The 19,641-nt window shown below is 41.6% G+C and overlaps 1 protein-coding gene across 2 annotated transcripts in view; it reads right to left on the reverse strand.

Moving 5' to 3' along the window:
* CPM (carboxypeptidase M) overlaps positions 1–19,641 on the reverse strand; it is a 39,804-nt gene that overhangs the window by 5,173 nt on the left and 14,990 nt on the right. For both annotated transcript variants that reach the window (XM_068935267.1, XM_068935277.1), the window contains 6 exons: positions 13,470–13,567; positions 5,213–5,385; positions 3,515–3,699; positions 3,100–3,270; positions 2,021–2,173; positions 441–589 (listed from right to left, as the gene is read on the reverse strand). In XM_068935267.1, the coding sequence (XP_068791368.1) occupies positions 441–589; positions 2,021–2,173; positions 3,100–3,270; positions 3,515–3,699; positions 5,213–5,385; positions 13,470–13,567 (929 nt within the window). The remainder of the gene's footprint in view (positions 1–440; positions 590–2,020; positions 2,174–3,099; positions 3,271–3,514; positions 3,700–5,212; positions 5,386–13,469; positions 13,568–19,641) is intronic.

Genomic DNA, 19,641 nt, shown 5'->3' on the forward strand with positions numbered 1-19,641 from the left:
TGGCCTTGTTAGTCCCTCAGTGCCTGGGGTTGCATGGCTCCCAGCCTCCAGCTCATCACCTCTGAGGGGCCCTGTGGCTCTGAGGGGCCCGGTGGTTTGCTTCAAACACCTCAAGCTAGTGCCACCATGGTCCAGACACTTAGCTGGCCCCCACCATCTAGCTCAGATGAGTGCTTATTTCTGGACATTTTAGGGGACCAGAGAGCTCACTGTATCAAAAATACATCCTTATTACTGGCTAAAGTTTTAAGTTTAGGGTTTGGGATGTTGTTTGGTTGGTTTTTGTTTGGTTGGTTTTGTGATCTGCTAAAAAGCCTTTCAGGTCTTGTATTTGACTTGAGCAAGTTCAGCTCATTCATCTGCAGGGATTCAGTCTCACTGTGTTCAAGACCTCAACACAGTTAGTTAGAAACAATAATTTAGCCAATCAGCACACTTACATTGATCACGTATTTCCCAGGCAAAAGGAGAAGAAAGTACTCTCCATGTTCATTTGTTCTGTAAGGGCAGATGTGAGGCCTTCCTTCAGCTTCCACGATTGCATTTGGAATAGGATTCCCATGCTTATCAGTAACTTGACCTTTGACGCCTGTGCAAAAGGGAGAGAAGAGAAAGATCACAATGTGTAACTATGGTCAGCCTCCTACTCTGGAAAAGCCAGGCTAAACGTGGCTGGATGCACACAAAGCCTGTTTCCTTCATTTCTAATACATCTAAGTAGTCACGTAAGTTGCTTATATCTTACTGAAAGGAATTAAAATAGAAAATCCTTTTTTTTTTTTATTCTTAATAGCTTACCATCATATTCATTTAGAAAATAGCATTCTCATCTCTGTTACATCTCGTTTGCTGAAAGCATCACATGTACTTTTCATTATCGCACGCACCTTTATCAAACAGCTTAATGCCTCATTCATGTTTTTTCTTTTTTTAATAAATCAGCCTCTTATCTAGTATTTCCAAATGGCAAAATAACAACAGTTATTTTGCTTATGGCGTGGTTTCCCCAAATTTCTCACAAACAGCCTTAAAGGCAGCATTAAGCAAAGATAAAACAGCAGTCAGGCATTCAGGGCAACAAAAAGGAAGAGAAGCAACAAATCTATGCAAACCCTTCAACTCCGTTCATTATAAAATACCACAGCTTCACTAAGGAGACGTTCTTCCCTCCAACTGTGGAATCAAGAGCACACCTAGAGAGGCCTTAAAATAAACAAACAAACAAACAAGCCAGCAAAGACCCAGAAAACATTTTGCACATGTGCATGTGCACACCCCCCCCCCCCGCCCCGCCTGAGGCTTTGAGACCTGTGAAATAAAGGACAGCTGCAAGGCTGGAAAATTGACTCACCGAGAGGGGTGTACGGTAAGAAGGCCCCAGGGCCTGTCCCTTGCTCCTGCCCCAGCACATGGCTCCTTGTGCCATCCTAGCCTTGCCAGTTGCCCCGCTCCTGACACCTCACACCTACAAGCTCTCCTTTCTAGCCTGTCCCTGGTCTTGTAGCACTGGCACTTCAGGTCTTTCCTTGTAAGCCACAGCTCCCAGGTTCGTGCTATAAATGTCAACAAATCTGACTGCACTTAAAAGACAGATAGATAGACAGCTTCCTACCCTAAGATATGTAGAAAAAGGATTGAAAACGTGACCTCATTATCAGAAAAGAAGTCAGGTGTCACTTGTGAGCAGTTTGTGTTTGTTGCTTTAAAAAAAACCAAACAAAACCAAAATGAATCCCCCCAATCAGTTCTGAATCTGATTTTTTGATTGGGAGGGGAGGGGAAAAGCAAATGACTGACTCACAAATCTGGAGTTTGGCAATAGGACTGCTGCCATCTGGCACCTAGCTCAGATACATCTGGAAAGCAACTGAGAAATGGAAAAAAACTTTGGTATCCGAAGGGGCTGAGCCAGAGCTTCTCGCCTGTGAGGTGTGGCACTGAACCTGGCTACTTGAAGAGTCCTCACTCAGCCCGCTAGCCTGGCCGCAGCTCTAGCTCCCTTCCCTGTTAGCATACCCACCTAGATGCACTTGTTTTATATATTCAATCAAAGCAACTTTGTTGTCTCTCCAGAACTTCTCCAGCTGGTCTGCTGGGGGATATTTGCAGCATGACAGCTCCAATGTAATTTCAAAACATTGTCCCCAAACATAGTTGTAATCTTGCATTCCACCTTAAATATGAAATAAAACGAATAGTGTTTAGCTGGACAGACGCACCAATTTCAAGCTAGAGGAACAGCGGGAGAGTTTAAAACTGGTACTTGCATCACACCTCCAAGAAGGAGCACCATAAAGATACACCAGACAAATCATTCAACAGTGCTGGAGTCACTTATATTTACTGTCAACTGTGGAAAACCAGCTTAATTACTCTACAGATGCAGGCAGAGTAACACTACCTGCATACAACACTACAACACTCTCAGCTAAATGGGGGCAGATAAATTATGGTTTGGCATAGAGTTTGCCACTCTCAGAGCTGCCCTAAGAGCCTTTTAAGGCTTTGAATTTGGACTGTGAAAGCAACATGCACTACCACAGTATACAGGCCAAGATGCTATTTGGCTACACATAAACAGAGATTAAAACACTTCTGTAATCAAAGTTAAAAAAATTTAAAAAATAAGAAAAATACAGGTTTTGACCTCGGTTACAGCAGATGAACTGTTTGCACTGTTAACAGCGGAGTCATCCCTGACTTGCTCCAAGAGAAGATTTTGGACTCCAGACTCAGTGTAGTAATGCAAACATATCAATATAGTATTAACAAACGGCCTGTGGTGCCAGGGCTGCATGTGTGTGTGGTCTATATAGTTATGAAAGAACTGCTCAGCACTGGCCTTGAGAAAGGGCAGACTGGAAGCCTGACAGCAGAAGCTGCCTCATTCGCTTGTGTATCTGCTGATCAGGAGAGTCTACAAACGCTTGTGTCCTGCTCAGAGACTCTACAAGAATATGGCGGCTTCATCAGCTCACTAGCTACTTGAACCAACCCGCTACTGTGGGCAAAACCACAGCAGTTTCAGCATCAGGATGACAAAAAACAAGCGAGAACGTTATGTCTGAAGCACCTGAAAGACACCACTGACATTCTTACCTTCCAGCTGGTACCACGAATACCCATTGGTAATGCCTTCTGGAAAGCTTTGTCTGTTGTCACACCCAGTCCCTTTGTACATGCTGGCATGGTTGAAAGAATAGGTTTTTGCCAGGTGAATAAAGACATCGTCATCTGGAGATCTGCTATAGCCTTTTAAAGAGCCAGTAACTGCAGAATAAAGATAGCCATCATATAACTCCCACCGCTGGTAAAACATACAGTGCTGTCTTACATACAGGATGAGAATGTCTCAAATAGCCACATCAGGTTTTTTCATGGGGTTTATCAAAGTCTGCCCATCCCAGCTCAAAGGCTGGAATAACCTTGCAGGAAGCTTGTCAGTTTTGCTTTGATACAGCTAAAGCCCTTACAGCAAATCACATCTGGAGAAAAGGGTTTGGTACTAGCTTACCTGAGTTACCATTATCAAAGGTGTAACTGGCAACCAGGGCACCCCCATGCAAGTTTGCTGAAAGGACAAATGTTTCATTTTTTATCCAGTTCATCACTGCCTGAGTCTCTGGCTGAATGGTGACGTTGTTATTTTCAAAGGCATCAGGAAAATTCCTGTTCAGATCTTCTCCATTCTTATTGTACCTTGGAGAGAGGAAAGACATTCCTGTAACAGTTCTGCCTGTAGACACTTCCACATTGTCAACCTCCTGTAAGCTCTTATGAACTGTGGCATGCCAGTGTCTTTAGGGAACAGGCATGAAGACCATCACAAATTTAGCTTTGCAAGCCTTAAGAAAATTGACTTTATTTTGTTTTCCAGCAGCACTGGAATTTTCAGAGGATACAATGAGACAATTATTCTGTTGTATTTCAGGTGGAAACAGTGAATAATATTTAACATGCATATGCACACACACGCAAACCTACACACACATGAATTAGAAAAACCCAAGCCAGGTCAGGAGGATGTTGTCCTTCTGAGCGTGTTTTTCTGCTTGTATAGGAATGTGACTAGTGCATAGTTGTATCCTTTCTTATTGCTGTCACTCTGGGCATAGAGCAAAAAATTTTACTTAAACGCAGGACATATTTCCTTCTACCAATACTTGACAGTACATAAATGCTCTATTCTTTTCTGCCTTTTTCACTCAGAGGTCAGTACAGACAGTACTTAGTTTCACAGAGCAAAAAGAGTGCTTTTAGCTTCAGCTGCGTTAATTTTTAAACTCAGTTAGTTAAATTCAATCTACCTGCCGGTGAGCGGGATTAAAAAAAAATTCACCCTCCATAAAAGCCCTCGCCATTTGCTGAGAAATAAATCTCTTTCTCAGTCAAAAGGAGGGCCTAGAGAAGTGAATACTGTCTGTACCTAACCTACCTTTTCATTTGCTCCTGGAGTTGCCATGGCCAGAGATCCAGGAGAACTTGCAGCTCACGAGTTTAAGGCAGCTTCTGCTTTTCCTGCACATTCCAGCTCTGTCCCTTGGGCATTTCTTCCTATTCTTTCACTCTTTTCTAAAAGTCTTTTCTCCCCTTTTTGGTCTCTCCAATATTTATGTTCAAGAATGCAAAAGCAGCATTTTCTTCTTGCATCAGTTTTTTTCTAGTGCTGCTATTAGCACAGTACCTATTATAGCTAGCTGTTTCTGTAATTTTTATACATTTTCTTACTAGCTCTTAAATCATTAAATCCTCTTACTAGGTCTGCATACAACATGATGAACTTGGAAACGTTTTTAGAAGTCCATTCAACAAACTTAGACATGCATTTTTCTCATTAAGGGTTACATAGTTCTCCTACTGAAATAGATACCTGTAGCTGGACTTTCTCTTCTTTCTTCCAGCACCCTAAAGGTCTAAACAGGTTGTTGCACTTCTATTCACAGTGTATCTCCTGCCTAAAAGGTTAGGTCACTGTATCATCCTGACCAATTTTCCTCTAGCTCCAGTGCATATAAACACCAGTCTGACTCAAGTCTTCCAAAAACTCCATGCTGTAACAGCACACCTTCAGAGCGGCACAGGACAAAATTAGCCCTAACACATCCTCCAAGCTACTTTCTCCACCAAGTATGACTCAGACGTTTGTCTGTCCCCACTTACTACCCTCCACCCGTTTCCTTTACCCATTCCCAGCCTCCTAAGCCACCCTTACCTTCCGTGTGAGTAATAACAATCAGGCACTTTTGTAGCTTCAAATCCATCAGGATTCATTGTTGGCATGATATGAATCCGGGTATTATTGAGTAACCGGGTAACAACTGGGTCACGTCTATAGTTTGTCAACAGGAAGTCTATCAAATGGAGCAGAATTTCTCTCCCAACAGTCTGTATAAAGAAGGATAGATTTTATATTAAGTCTGCTATGGAAAAAAAAGGACCCACCACCCTGCACTTAGTTTTGTTGCTGTTGTTGTTGTTTTTGAACTGGATTAAATGAGACATACAAGGCACATGAGCGTTCTAGCCAACACTGTTTTGTTTCATGCCTTCCCTCTAAAAATATTTAACGTAACTTAATAGATGAAAGTCGTCACTGGAGGGTTTTCATGAGAGTTTTAAACCCAGATCAACCTGAGCTTTTTCTGTAATGGGAAACTGTGTCAGCTACACTGCTTAAATACTGTATGGATAAAGACTGAATGCAAGCCTCAGCAGACACTAAAACTGTGTAGGCTGCCATACAAAACGCATGTTAAAGATGGCGGCGGTCTTGGATATGCAACACTGCTTTTAGCTTCATTACCGTCAGCTCTGCTGCTGCCTGAGGGACTCCGGGCCTTAAGCGCCTGCGCTGTGCACCACTGCTTGGCAGTGACGGTTCAGAAGAAAGGAAGACGAGCCCGTCCATGTTTTCTAGGGTGCTATGAAAGCAGGATTTTTTCTTGTTGATTCTCTTTTCTGTGATCTCTCCTTTAACGCAGGGTGAAGAGAGGTTGACTCCCAATATGGGGAGAAGCGCCCTGTAGACACTTCTGTTATATTCTCTCTCACGTTGCTTTATTTTAATGCCACGACATGGGCATCGGAGAAATCAAACAGGTATGTACAAATCCTCACAGAGAGAGAGAGAGAGAGAGAGAGAGAGAGAGAAGGACCATTTATCTGGATGCAGCCTTTGGATTCAGGAAAAGCAGTGGTGGAGAAAAAAGGTATTCTTTCCACATGTAAGTCTGTTAAGTTGTGAAAGCTGGCAGGTCATTACTAACATCTCCCTTTGTTACTCTATCAAATTTTAGCCAGTTTACTGGCAACTTCCATTTACAGTGAGTAACATTGTGCCCCAGAATCCACCGGACTACCTTTCCAGGAGCGCTTTCCACAGCGCTGTGACCCATTTCTCAAGGGTGCCGTGGGACTCCTATGCCTTGGCTGGGATGGGAACAAATCAAGACTTGCAACTAGATGCGCTCTGCAGATAGTTTATCTCTACTTTTTCCCCAAGAACAAAGCCTGGTAAATCACTGCAGGCTCTAACTCAGAGTTACAGAATCTCAGTATTTTTTAGAATGAGTCTTGCACCACTAAGACAGAAATACCGCAAAGACTTTTTTTCCTCCTTCCTCCCTTCTAAATTGAGGAACACGGAGCAGCTTTACTGGATAAAACTGGTGTTACAAATAAACATCTTTCTGTTTGCAAACTGGTACACACTAGGGTAAAAGGTGAGTGAAAATGGGCAGGGGAAAAGGAACATTTCTTCACAGCTGCTTGCTGCACTAATATCTTTCATTAAATTTTCACATCAGTGCACTGTTAAGTGGCAAATCCTGCTCTGGCTGTTGAGGCAAACAGGGAACCTACACGCACTGTCCAGCAGGAACTCTGCCCGCAGGAGCTGGGTTGGTACAAGACAGGGGCAGGAGGGCTGGGTGCACCCACTGTCCAGGTTGGCAACAATTGCTGTTTATAGCTGAGGGGCAGGAGGAAGCGATGCCAAACATGACTCCGTTGAGTTGCAGATCACGCCATTTGAAGTGGCGGAGCTAAAGAAGGTTCACAGTTTCTGAATTACAACTTGAGCAACTCCGCCACACTGCTTGTGTGGAGGAAAAAGAAGGATGCCTTCCCTCGCTGCCCCCCCAGCACGTTTGCACCCCAGTTCCCTAACCATTACCTGTCAGTTCCTAATGGTCTCCTGCAAGCTACCAGCAAGTAATATCCTATGGGAAGCTGCATTATATAAATGCATTTACTGTCCCGATAACTAAGTGGTTCTTTTTCTAGACTCTACAGCAAAAGGGTTTTGAGAGAGGGCACCTAATTATCTTCCATCGCCAGTAACTTTCAAAATGGCACCTGAGCACGTGCAAGCAGACTGCTCCGCAGTTGGGATAAATTTACTTTGCGAAATTTAAGGAGGAGGGATGAAACAGAACCTGGCTGGTGCCGGCAGCTCAATTCCAGCTCTGGGTGATAGACATCTTGGTAAACACACAGAGCAGATGGGAAGCAAGGAGGGGAGAGAAGTCAGCCAAATCATGGCCCTGGGCATGAGAGAGAACACTAGCAGACTCAGAAGCAACAAGAGCAGCCCTAGCACAGAGACAGCTAACTACAGGCAAGACTGGGCTGCTCTCTGGAGGTGTGGGAAACGGTCTTTGTTCCTACTATACTTCCCTTCAGAGATTCCCGCCCCCAGGAAAAGGAAAAAACAAAAAAAAAAAGTACAGAAGCAGAAACAGGAAAGAAAAATCCAGAAAGAAAAACAGCAAGAAAAGATGGTGGAAGAGGACAATGTCTATAGACAACGAAAGCGGACCAGCGTTCCATAAGTGATATTCTTTGCATTTAACAGTTAACCCAGACCTACTTACATATACAACATATATATAAAAAAATCCTATTTCATAGAATTCCCTGTATAGCTATTGGCTGTTGTACTTTAGTATATTAAACAATTCAGCATACATCTGTCACAGAGGGCTGGTACTCTGATCCAGTCCTAAGCCAGGGGGAAAAAAAAATGTGTTTATTACCAGTCTGTTTTGGTAAGGCTACAGAGGGGCATTGTTTTGGTCCAGACTACCCTGCGTTTCTTGGAAAAGTATAGTTGGAGGCGTTTGAGGAGAGGAAAAGGGAGAGCTTTAGGTCTAGCTACAAGAAAATATAACTCAAGTTTTAATCAAGCCCACAGAAGGCATCTCCTGCCCAGACAAGCTTTACCCTAATACTAAATAGGTCAATTGTGTCTGCAAAGCAAAGTGATCAGCCATTTGTTTTTACTTCGGAGCTTCAGATAAATCCTCTAGATACACCAGACTCAGGTTGCTGACAGTCTTTACGTCAAGGACAAGGCACTTTGCTTCCAGTCTAATAGCAGGCAGATGCAGAGAGCAGAGGACAGCACTCATGCTCTGGGGCTTTGAGTAGACATGATGAAACACTTAGTTTTAATTGTAGTCTCCCAAGGGTGATGGCCTCATGCCCAGGTGTATTATTTTACAGTAGCACAGATGAGGAATGACACAAAAGCAAAGGAAAACCCTTTCTGCCACCTCTGGGGACACAGTTAAGTTTTCAGCTTCTCTGTGCCCCTTCAGACGTCAAAGTCTCACTGTGTGTCCCAGAAAGGCAGCGTCAGAAGGAAGGGCTTTCAGTGATCCTCAGGCAGTCTTGAATGAAGAACCGTACGTCAGGGCATGGATCTACACTGTAGAAAAGGGTGTGACTGCAGTTTCTGTAGACCTACCCCTCAGACTTGCTGACTGTATTGCTACTGGTGCAGCTGGGTCAGCGTGCTGCTCAGCTACTGATGGGTTTACTCAGGAAGCCCTAGCTTCAACTAGTTAAAAGATTAAGGCTAGCAGCAATTGCACCTGCACTGTAATACTTCACTGTAGTACCCCCATTTTTAAAACATTTTTATTACCCTGTGATGGGGCCTAGTGGGTGGATAGGCTCTGCCCATTTTTACAATTAAAATTCTTTCCTTAAACATGGCCTGGTTTTCAGTTGAACTATGTTGAAAGAAAGATCAGAACCATCAGGTAGGACCTGTTTCAGAACAGCACGGTCTCGCCAGTCTCCTTTTTCCAGCTCTGGCTGCTCTACAGACACTGCGTGACATATCAAGGCAGTTATAGCAGAGGAGCTTTTATATATATATGAGTTATAGCAGAGGAGAAACTGATAAATCATCCTAGTTTACCATTTAAATGCCACTCTTATGAGACTTTTTAAATACTTGTACAGCACTAATTATTATGCATGGCTGCAATATATTCCATCATGTTTATCCTTCTTTACTAAAATGTACCAGCCTTAAAGCCACTGTTTGTGCAAATACAGCTTGGCACATAGCCATTCCTTTCTATAGCAGCAATCCCTATGGAAACATGGGAACTGCCACCTGCACGACAGGGCTACGCAGTTCCTTGTTTTGTCACCAAAGGAAATGGTGACACAGCCTGCTTTTGAACTAGTAACTGGTATAAGATACCACCACCTGGACCATTTCCATTCCACACAGTCTTCACCTGGCCAAGGGGAAGACTAGATTAGATTTAGACTCAGAAGAGTGGGAGCAAGCGTAAGGAAGGTGAATGGGCCAGGCAGCAGCCCTGTTAATGCCTCTGACCACCTTTACATCACTGATGTTGGAACCAGGTGGAAAACAGTTCACTATACAAGAAACATTTCTTTCTATTCTCTTTTCTAGAGTGCATTTTTGTTTCCCTGCCACACCTCTCCCATGCTCTACTGAATAGTACGGACAAAGGACATCAGAATATCTCCTGAAACACTTTATAATACATTTAATTACTATTTAATTACTATGTGTGTGGAAGCAACTCTGATGGTAAAAAATTCATCCTATGGGCTAGGAATGGTATAAGTGCAACTGCCATTCACCTGTGGAAATACAAGTGAGAAATTTTACACAAGATTCATTAACTTTTTTTTTTTTTTTTTTTTTAAAAGTCCCAGTTATACTGATGATCAACCTACTCCTATCCTCAGTCACCCAAACTCTAATAAATCACCATATCTCTGGAAACTCTTTTTTAGATATAACTACTTCTATGATGACATGGAAGAGAGAGTCTAGTTACTTTAACTTAAATTGTCAAACAAAGCAGCAAGATAAATATATCCTTTCAGGTAAGGCCAGTGCAGGCCTATCAGTACAGGCTGAATGTAATGAGAGGCGAAAATACTGCTGCACTCAAAGGAAGTGATTGGGAAGGGGATGATTTATAGGCAAAAAGGGATGGTATTACTATCCTGGGAAGGGTTTTTTTCCTGTGATGATCCAGTTATACTACAGCTGCACAAAGTTAAGGAACCCATATATTTAATAAAGGGAGTGAACAAGGGTAGTTTACATGTTATTTAACACATGCTCACCCTTATAGAGTTTTCCTGCTATGATATACATGGGTCAAAAACAGTTTTATAACAAAATCCTCCATGTTAGTTGTGTAGATAGGACTCAAGTCACTGGTACAGCTGGTCAGAAGCTGACAGTTCTGCTCCATTTATGACTTTTGAGCGTTTGGGGATTTGTTTTTGGTCAGTGTGAAATGTAATGAATTTTTCTAAGAACAAATGTGTTGGCATATACATTGGGAAAGAGAAGCTCTTTCAGGGATAACACGAGCCTAGGACATGAGAGAGCTGCTGCCTAATTCAGAATGAACTGAGGCTAGAAAAAAAACTGGGAAACCACATCACTACTCCCCACACCAACCAGCTGACACCTGATTGGCTTTGAGCTGCCCAGATCAAAGCACTGATTCCGTTTCTCAAACATCCCTGGCTACCACTCCCATCAGCAGGCCCCAGCCTCTCCACCGACTTGCTTGGTGCAAACTTTATCAGCGTTTCAAAGGGCCATGCACACTGTGCAGCCTATCAATGCCATTCTGATTGGGGTCCCATGTAGCTGAAAGTGAACTAGCTCTAATCATCAGTTTTAATCTGGCTTGGGTTAAACTAGAAGTACTGCTAAAAATAGTGTCCAACTTCACTCAGGCACAGAAAGAACAGAGGAAGTCTTTTATTGCCTCTCTGGAGACCTGGGGCAAAAGTTTACTCTATTTGGCAATGGCTATCACAAAAATCATTAAACTTTGGCAGGTCATGTCTTTACTAAAATTTTTAACCTACTCTAAAAATAATCTTTCCAGTCCTTAAAACAAATACTCTCCAAATATCCTAGGTTTTCTTCCAGCTGCATGTGTGAACAGCCTGCATACATGCAAGTCAGGCCCCCCCCCCCCAGCTCATCTCTGGTTTTAGGAGCAGGCTACTGGCTATGTCAAAATAAATAAATAAATAGTTATCTGCATGCCAAGGACGGGTTAGAAGGGCCATGTCACCAAATAGCACTAGAAAACAGAACTTTTCTCACTGTGCTCCATCAGGGAAGTACAGAAGACATAATTATATCAATGAAGCTATAATCCTACAATTTTAAGTTATGAAAGACCGGATCAGCAAGTTGAAGCTTGCCATACATTCAGTGCAACACTTATCTGTTTAATAGATTATAGGGGAAGTTGAATCCTTCCCCAGTGACTAATCCAGCAAAATCTTAAGATTATGGGAATAAACATTAAAGTTCTCCAACATTCACTCTATGAGGAATTAATTTCCTGCCATCTGAAATACACTTATAGTCAGATAGGAAAAAACCAATGCCAACTGTGTGTTACATCCATAAACAAAAAAATAAGGCTAAGGTCATCATGAGGTCCTGAAAAGGAAGAATAGCTCTATTTCCAGGATTTCTTTTAGGTGCATGCTTGGTCTGATGCACAAGCTAGAACGTCATTCGTTAGAGAAACATATTGCAGGGCAATTCACGGTAGCTAGGCAGCTCAAGGATCAACCCCTCAGGCAAACTTGTGACACAGGGCCAAATACTGAAAAATTTTGCCTCATTTCTCAGACAGACAATGTTCAGATCCTAGGCAGTGATCCAGCCTGCTTGCTCTCCAGCAATACCTGACCCTATGGATATGTAAATAGCATCCGTCTCCACAGTCCAAGTTCTTTGGGCACATGAAGTTGGGTAGTGATGGTGCTTCATTTTGGAAGTTATAACAGGAAGTGTGGCAGCAGGAATCTGGCTTTCTGCAGTCCAATAGTACTTGGATTTGTAGCCCAAAAGCTAGGCTATTCTGGATGAGAGCACGTTCTGTTCCCCACCTCTTTCCACTGAAGCTGGGTCACCCTGTAGCCAGAGCATACAGGCTTTGTAATTCTCTTCAGGAGTCTGCAGGGATTGTAATATAGAACCTCAGCGCCTCAGGCACTCTGGACTACCCTGCTGACACACACAAGTGTTTTTTATGGTTTCAGACCCTATCTTGGGCACCCAGTAACACGTGTGCCCACTTAACACCATGAATCATCTCCCTCCCACAGAGTTAAATTCCAAAGCAGTCACACTCCCAGCTGCACTTTGAGCATAGCCACTGTCAAACAAGGTGAAACTAGTTTAACTTAGGGAAAATTATTGGCACATAACGTCACAAGTGCCTGTAGGTGTGAAAGTGCTCACAGTATTGGTAATAGCAATAGCTTGTGTTGAGTAACGCAGGATACACTTCCTAATCCATAGACTTTTCTTGGTTTCGCGAATTCGCAGTGTAGCATATATATAATTCTGCCATTTCTGTAAGGAACTAGCGTCAAGATTTACCTTTCACACTGGACACTGTGCATTTCAAAGTTATCCTGAGCATGTCTAACAAAGCAGGCAAAGTTGAAGAAGAAGGGAAACAGAAAGAAAGCAAGAAAAGAGTAGAGTGGAGAGAGAAGCCCTGAGTCTTTCTACACCAGCTTCAGGCACTATCCCAGGCATGCAACAATCACCATTATCTTGCCAGGCACTGTCTCCTTTTTCATTAATAATGGGCATTCTTTCATAACAAATGAAGTCTGAAATGGCTTTTCATTTTGTACTCATTGTGTTATCTCAGGTGAATCTAGGTATTCCTAGATTCCTAGGTTAAGGTTCCTAAGTGAATTTGTCTTCCCAGAATAAAACATTTTGAGCATAATTCACAGGAACCATTATTCACTTTTAGGATGAATTTGAAGAGTTCTATCAGTCACACTTCATGCTCAGTCAATAATAACGTACAAGCAAACTATTGCATCTAACTCATTCCCAGTCAAGTTAAAGCTTCCGGTTTTATTCACATGGAAAAGATAAAGTTCTCCCTACTTAAGAGATGTCTTAGGTGCAGAATTCTCCTCTGTGATGAAGGTCTCCTAAGGTCTTTCCACAAAAAGTAGTGAACCTTATTCTTGAAATTCCTCAAGAAATACAAACATATCAGGTCTTCTTTGAGGTACGATTTACCTCAATAGTAAGCAGCATACACTTGAGAAAATTTCTCTCTATATCTGTGGTAAGTATATTTGGTATAAATGACATTGCAAAAGTTGAAACGTACCTCATCCCCATGCATATTAGCAACATACTTGAACTCTGGAATGCCAATCTTATGACGGGTTGGAAACCTTCCCAGAACAAGAACCCAGAGGTCTCTACCTTTAGGAGGGGAAGGGGAAAAGACATTTTTTTAAACAAAGTGTAAAATGAAACAAACTTTAAAGAAAAAAAAAATATATAAAAAGATTTGGTCATCAAGACGACCACATAAATTATCACATTTCATTGCTGTCAGTCAGTCCTACATACAGCATATCAGAACAGAATATGTTTTCTTTTCTAGGAGTACTTACTAAATTAGTTATAAGAATAAATATTTGCCTTCTGACCAAAAGTCACAGTGAACCTTGCAATTTCAAATGCATTTAACCAGTCCTAGAAAACAGTTTGGGGTGGTTTTTTTGTAATAACATTTTTTCAAATGCAAGTTTATCAAGCAAGATCTTTTTGAAAAAGTCAATGAGCAACTAAAAAGTATTTAAAATAAAAGACACTCTTCCCCCTAAAACATCAGATCAGGATAAGGGTTTTCTAAAGAACATGCAGAATACTTCATTATCATAGAGAGCATCATCTTATATAATAAAGGCAAAGAAGAAAAGCTAAACACATTCAGGAACTGCTGATCAAGAAACAAAGAACCAGGCATAGCTGTACCACAGACATTTTCCAAAGATCAACAGGGAAAGAATAACTAACTATGAAGAGCATTAGTTAGGACTGCTACAGCTGCACAGGTAGCTGAACTTCAAGCAAAAAAGGAGGGAGAGAGAATTCTATGGAAGTCCTAATTTTAAAAGGGGAAGAGGGGGGGTAATTGTTTTTAGTGATGTAGCATTTCAGGTCTCATGTGTGAAACTGATTTCTACTAGCCTGCACAATGAGGTGGACAGCTCTGGTTTCAGTAGATGACAGCAATGAAACTGGACTGATTCCCTGATAATAGCAGCCACAGCCTACAGATTGCTAATGGCCAGACCTTGCAGGCACATTGCCTGTTCCCAGGCCTCTCACACAGGTCTTGGTTAGGATTCGAGCTCTTTCAGAGGAGTCCAACTGTCATCATCATTTACAAGCAAAAAAAAAAAAAAAAAGGAGGTGCTGCTATATGCAGTAATATAAAAATATTATTTCTTACACCTGTGTGGATCATCAGATCTGCAGCAAATAAACTCTGGCTCATAGTCATCTCCCAGAGCTGGAAGCCATGACCTTCATGGCACAGCTGCAGTGAGCCAGTCACACAGCTAGAAAGGAAAACAAGAATGAGGAGAAAAAAGTGAAGAACAGAAGAAACACTAGAAGATACACTGAAACAACTGCCAGACAGGTAAAACTGAAGTCAGTAGTTGTCAGACTAAGCTGCCCCACAACAGGTTGAATCATAGTGGTTCAGGCTCAAGAAGCAACAAGATGGCACTGAAAGCAGACAAATTCAACAAGGAATAGTCTCAGGCTCCCCTAATTGCAAACAGTCACTCTGAAAGACATTCGCATTCAATCCTTTTGGCCACAGTTTATGTACAAAGCTAGGAGATAGAGCCACTGCCTCTTTCACTATAAAGGACAACGTGAGCAAGCAAGGTATAAATTTTAAGATAAGCTGAGAGTAAGTGCTTTGGTGAGGATGCTAGTACTTAGCCTTGTTTTATGAAAGACACTGTTCAATTTAAAAAGTTTGACTTATGTAAGCCTAGACAAGTTACAGAGTGGAGAAACCACAGATATTAGCTTTTAAAGCATATCCTTCTTCAAAATGAAAGGAAAAACAGCACCAACTCCTTCCCCCACCCTAGCCCTTCTTCCCTTCAAAGTAGAGGGCAGGTCTGGCTGCAGTAATGTATGTTTGGAAGTGGGGGTGGTGGGCAGTGGGGGAACTACTCAAGAAAGAAACATACTACTTTTATTCAGACCACAGCCTCAGCTTAATTTCCATCTCTGTAAAGTGTTATCCTCTCTCTGGTTGTATCCAGAGACAACCTACAACAGCTATCAAGCAAATCCTTCAGCAGCATCCCTGTGAGTCTTTGTCTCTGTTTTCTCTATCCCTTCTGTACAGCTCTCCTTCCCTCTACTGCATGAGGATTTCAGACAGCTCTCCTTGGTCCTTTACTCCTCATCTCCCATACAGACTGCTGTAGTGCTAGCAACATAGCTGCTTATGAGTACAGCCTGCCCCTTCCTTGCATTTCCACCATAGCCCAAACCAAAGCTCACTACTGCCTGCCTACCATGTGCTGCTCCCCTAGCTAGGGATACATCAGACTGAGCTGCAGAGCCACAAAGATACCCAGCATCCAAAATACAGTGATCAGGTTGGTAAGATTAAGGTAGCAAAGGACATATATCGGAGATCTGATGGTGTCTCAGCTCTCTCCACTGCATGAAACTGGATACAGCTGTAAAACACATGGTTTGCTACAGGGAAGATACATGCTTTCTATGAGAATAGGCTATAAATTCATTCAGACAGGGACTGCCTGTTGTCAGAGTGAGTATCAAGTGCTTGTCTTCAGAATACCTTAAAGCCAACAGGTTAAGTGAATTACATGTCAAAAGTCCTCTTGGAACAAGTGAGAGGAGAGCTGATTAACAGCATCAGTTTCCTCAAATCCTTCGTTGTTTCCCATAAAAACACAAATCAGTGATCTACCAGGTGAGATTGCTTAGTGCAGGATCGGTACTAATGTATTTATATATGACATTACATTCCTGTATGTAATTACGTAGTATATAAAATCTCAGCAGCCCAACAATATTGTAGTCCCTAAAACATAAAACATCTTACCTCATCAGTAAGCCGATTAGCCTCTGGCTTTATTTGAATGAATTTATTTGAATGAAAAGCAGATCACAAGGGCTATTTCAAATCCAGTTACTAGCAATGACGACATCCATTACATACAAACTATTTGGAGCATCCTACAATCTCAGTGTTATTTTAACTACTTCCCCACAGCAGCACTAGCACTGATTCAGTGCCATATATCCTAGAGCAACAAGAGTCCATGTACCACTAAAAATGCCATAAGCTATGCCGCTGTCATTTAAGACTTTCTGCAAATAATTTTGTATTCTGATTTGAAATACAGACTGCTTGTGCCTTGCCATTAGCAGCACTCATTCCTTCTGCTATCGCTATAAAATTGCACTCATGGGAAACACAAGAAAGAGCTAAGTATAAACTAGCATTAACTCAGATCTAAATTGGTCTTTCCAGCATTAGTCTTTAGATTGTTTATAATTTGTATGAGGGCCATATAAATGATAAACACTCCCATGAACCAAGACATCAATTATTTCCTGGCATTTCCAGCTTCTGAGAAGTATTAAACCTACCATTAACAATTAAAATAAATTCCTGGGTTTGCTCAGCCTGCACTACTGGATTGTGTACCTATAAGGGATGATGTAAGATTTCTTTCCGTACAGTAATTTACTACATGTAAAAAGATTCAGTAAAGTTTCCTTTAATCAGTAACGCCTAGATAACTCTTGTTTTTGTACCTGACGTGAACAGCTAAGCCTCCTCCCAAGCCTTGAATCAACTGAATGTATCCTGAGAAGCTACTTCTCACTGCCAAACCAGAATTGACTCCAGCTAATCAGTGAATTATATTTTAAGTAATCAAGACAGACCTGTGTTTGCAACTGTGTCTCAGGACACGTAATGGGACTTCAGAGTTAGTCATGGAACAGAGCCAGATCACACAGCTTCTAGCAGAGTGCCCAGATTTTTAAGTTTACTAGCGCTGCCATAGTTCATAGCAGAGTACCAGTACTCTACACAGACCTACCAAACCAGAAATTAAGCTGAAGAAGTGAAACTGATCTCCAGATCTAACGGGAAATAAATCTAGTCATCTATAGATCCTGCAGCCTGGACTACCCTCCCTGGTTTGTTTTGTTATGAAATTTACTCTTTCTAACTTTGTGCTTTACAGTTTCATTTAGAATAAACATTTTCTTATTTTGATGGGTTTTATGCCTAGGAAAGGAAGTAAGACTATTGTGCAATCACCAGACCTGCTGTGAGTACTCCTCAGACTAGCACTGCTCATTTAAGTTTGCGTGGAGGTCCACTTATGCTCAGGAGAAGCGCTACACTCACTACACTTCTCCTGTGCTGGCCATATGCTGCATGCTGACTTCATGGCTAGGAATTGCAGTAATGTCCCCCATGTTGGGGGATATCCTTACCCAGAAAGACAGAGCAGAGACAAGAGAAAGAAGGACTGGCTCTTCCATTAGAAAGCAAGATTCAAGCACTGTTTACTCTTGCTCCAGCTCTGACTGAATAGCCATTTCGATAGTCCACCAGTGGACACAGCTCACACATAACCTGTTCTGATTGTGCTTAGAAAGCTGAATTTTTAGATCCCTAAATCCAGGCCTCAGATATGAATCTACTTAGATCCACCTGTGCTGCCTATAAAAAGTGCAAAGCTAGATTATGAAAAAAACATACCAGTCATTATGCCAATAAAATAAGGACCCCAAATAATATTCTTGAGTTTTGATGTAAGCCACAACAATTTACTCCTCTTTGTATTATATAACCTCTTGTTAAATTAGAGTAAAAATAAGTTTTATCTCATGTTTGGTAACAAACTCTACAGCAGCAAATTATCAGAGTGGTTTGAGTATTACACAGAAAGATGTGGCCCCAAGCTTTAGGGAAGGCCATCTTAGTAATAATGAAAGATGACAGAAAAGTTAAATATGAAGCATAAACAACTTTAAAGCTTTATCACCATCCATCAGATTGTTATTGACTACTGATGTTTCAGCAGCCCTGACAACCTACCCTATTAGGGCTTAATTCCATTATGCACTGCACAAACTTTTCAAATATATGTCTCTGTCCCCCAAAGCTGATAGTCAAAGCAGTGCAAAATAAGCAGGTGGATAAGACAAACAAGATTTTGATTAATGAGAACATAATAGGGTGGTATGTCCTTAGGCACAGTTTGTATCAGTCATGCTCAATTCCACCTTAAGCAGAAGAGCCTCAGCCTAGATTCTATGGTGAGAACACTGACAGTAATGAAAAACATGCCAGCTAATTTTTATAACAGCTTCCACAGAAAAATCTATCACTACATAATTATGGCTCGACAGAAGAAAGAGAAACAATGTAAATAACTAGCATCTGCATTACTTATACAAAATATTGTGGGAAGACAGGATGACATGAGTCACTCTGATAAATTCCTCTGTAGAGATACAGTTCCCACACAATCTCTCACACAGTCTTTCATCTACTTAAACTAGGCATATTAACATTGGAAACCTTTCCATAACTATATTTGCCAACCTACTCTGCTATGTCTTGGGATGCTCTATCCTTATCAGTTCCTGTAGCACTAGTTTAAATCTAGGTTAGTTGTTACCATGCAAGATACTAAGGGATCTTTACAGTTTTATTTTTATTGTAGAACTATGTCAGGATAGTCTCCCAAATGCACCTCCGACATCGCTTTCTGAGGCTGTAAGTCAAAGTATGCTACTATTACACAAAGTTCTATATCTTGCAGGAAGAAAGATCAATAATTCAATCTCATTTTATCACTTTTAACTTTTATATCACATTTATGGCAAATAGGCTTCTGTGCTAACAAACTGTTCTTTGGCTTTTAACCTTTGTAATCTGTACCTGATTCTCAGGTGTACACACCTGAGAAGCGTGTACAATTCTTAGCCGAAATAGAGAATTACAATTGCCTCCTGCGTGCACACACTCTTGAGATATTTCTGAAAAGGGTGGTGGAAATACCAAGATACTAAATACCTAACTAGCTTAGCACTGTACATGCAAATGTCAATAAGACAACAAGGGGTTAGTTTCTCCATAACAGTGGGGCAACACACTGTCTTCCAACAAAACGCTGCTCTAGCTAATGAAGGACTTACGGAGCACTTCCCTTTTGCTAAAGTGAGCATCAGCAGTACGCTTGACCTGCGGTACTCCAATTTACTATCACCAATTCAAGCTGGCAAATCTAAAACTATTTTGGAACTTGTCTTCTGCAAGAGGACTGCCCAACAGAATTGGAATCAAGCTGGGTGATGCTAACAGAATTTAAGAGTTACCAACATGTTATTTATGCACCCCAAACAGTTTAATCAGAACGACTGAACAAAGTAGAACACTGCAGAAGTAGCCTTGCAGA

The sequence above is a fragment of the Struthio camelus genome, chromosome 1 (genome assembly GCF_040807025.1).
Source record: "Struthio camelus isolate bStrCam1 chromosome 1, bStrCam1.hap1, whole genome shotgun sequence".
Classification (NCBI taxonomy): domain Eukaryota; kingdom Metazoa; phylum Chordata; class Aves; order Struthioniformes; family Struthionidae; genus Struthio; species Struthio camelus.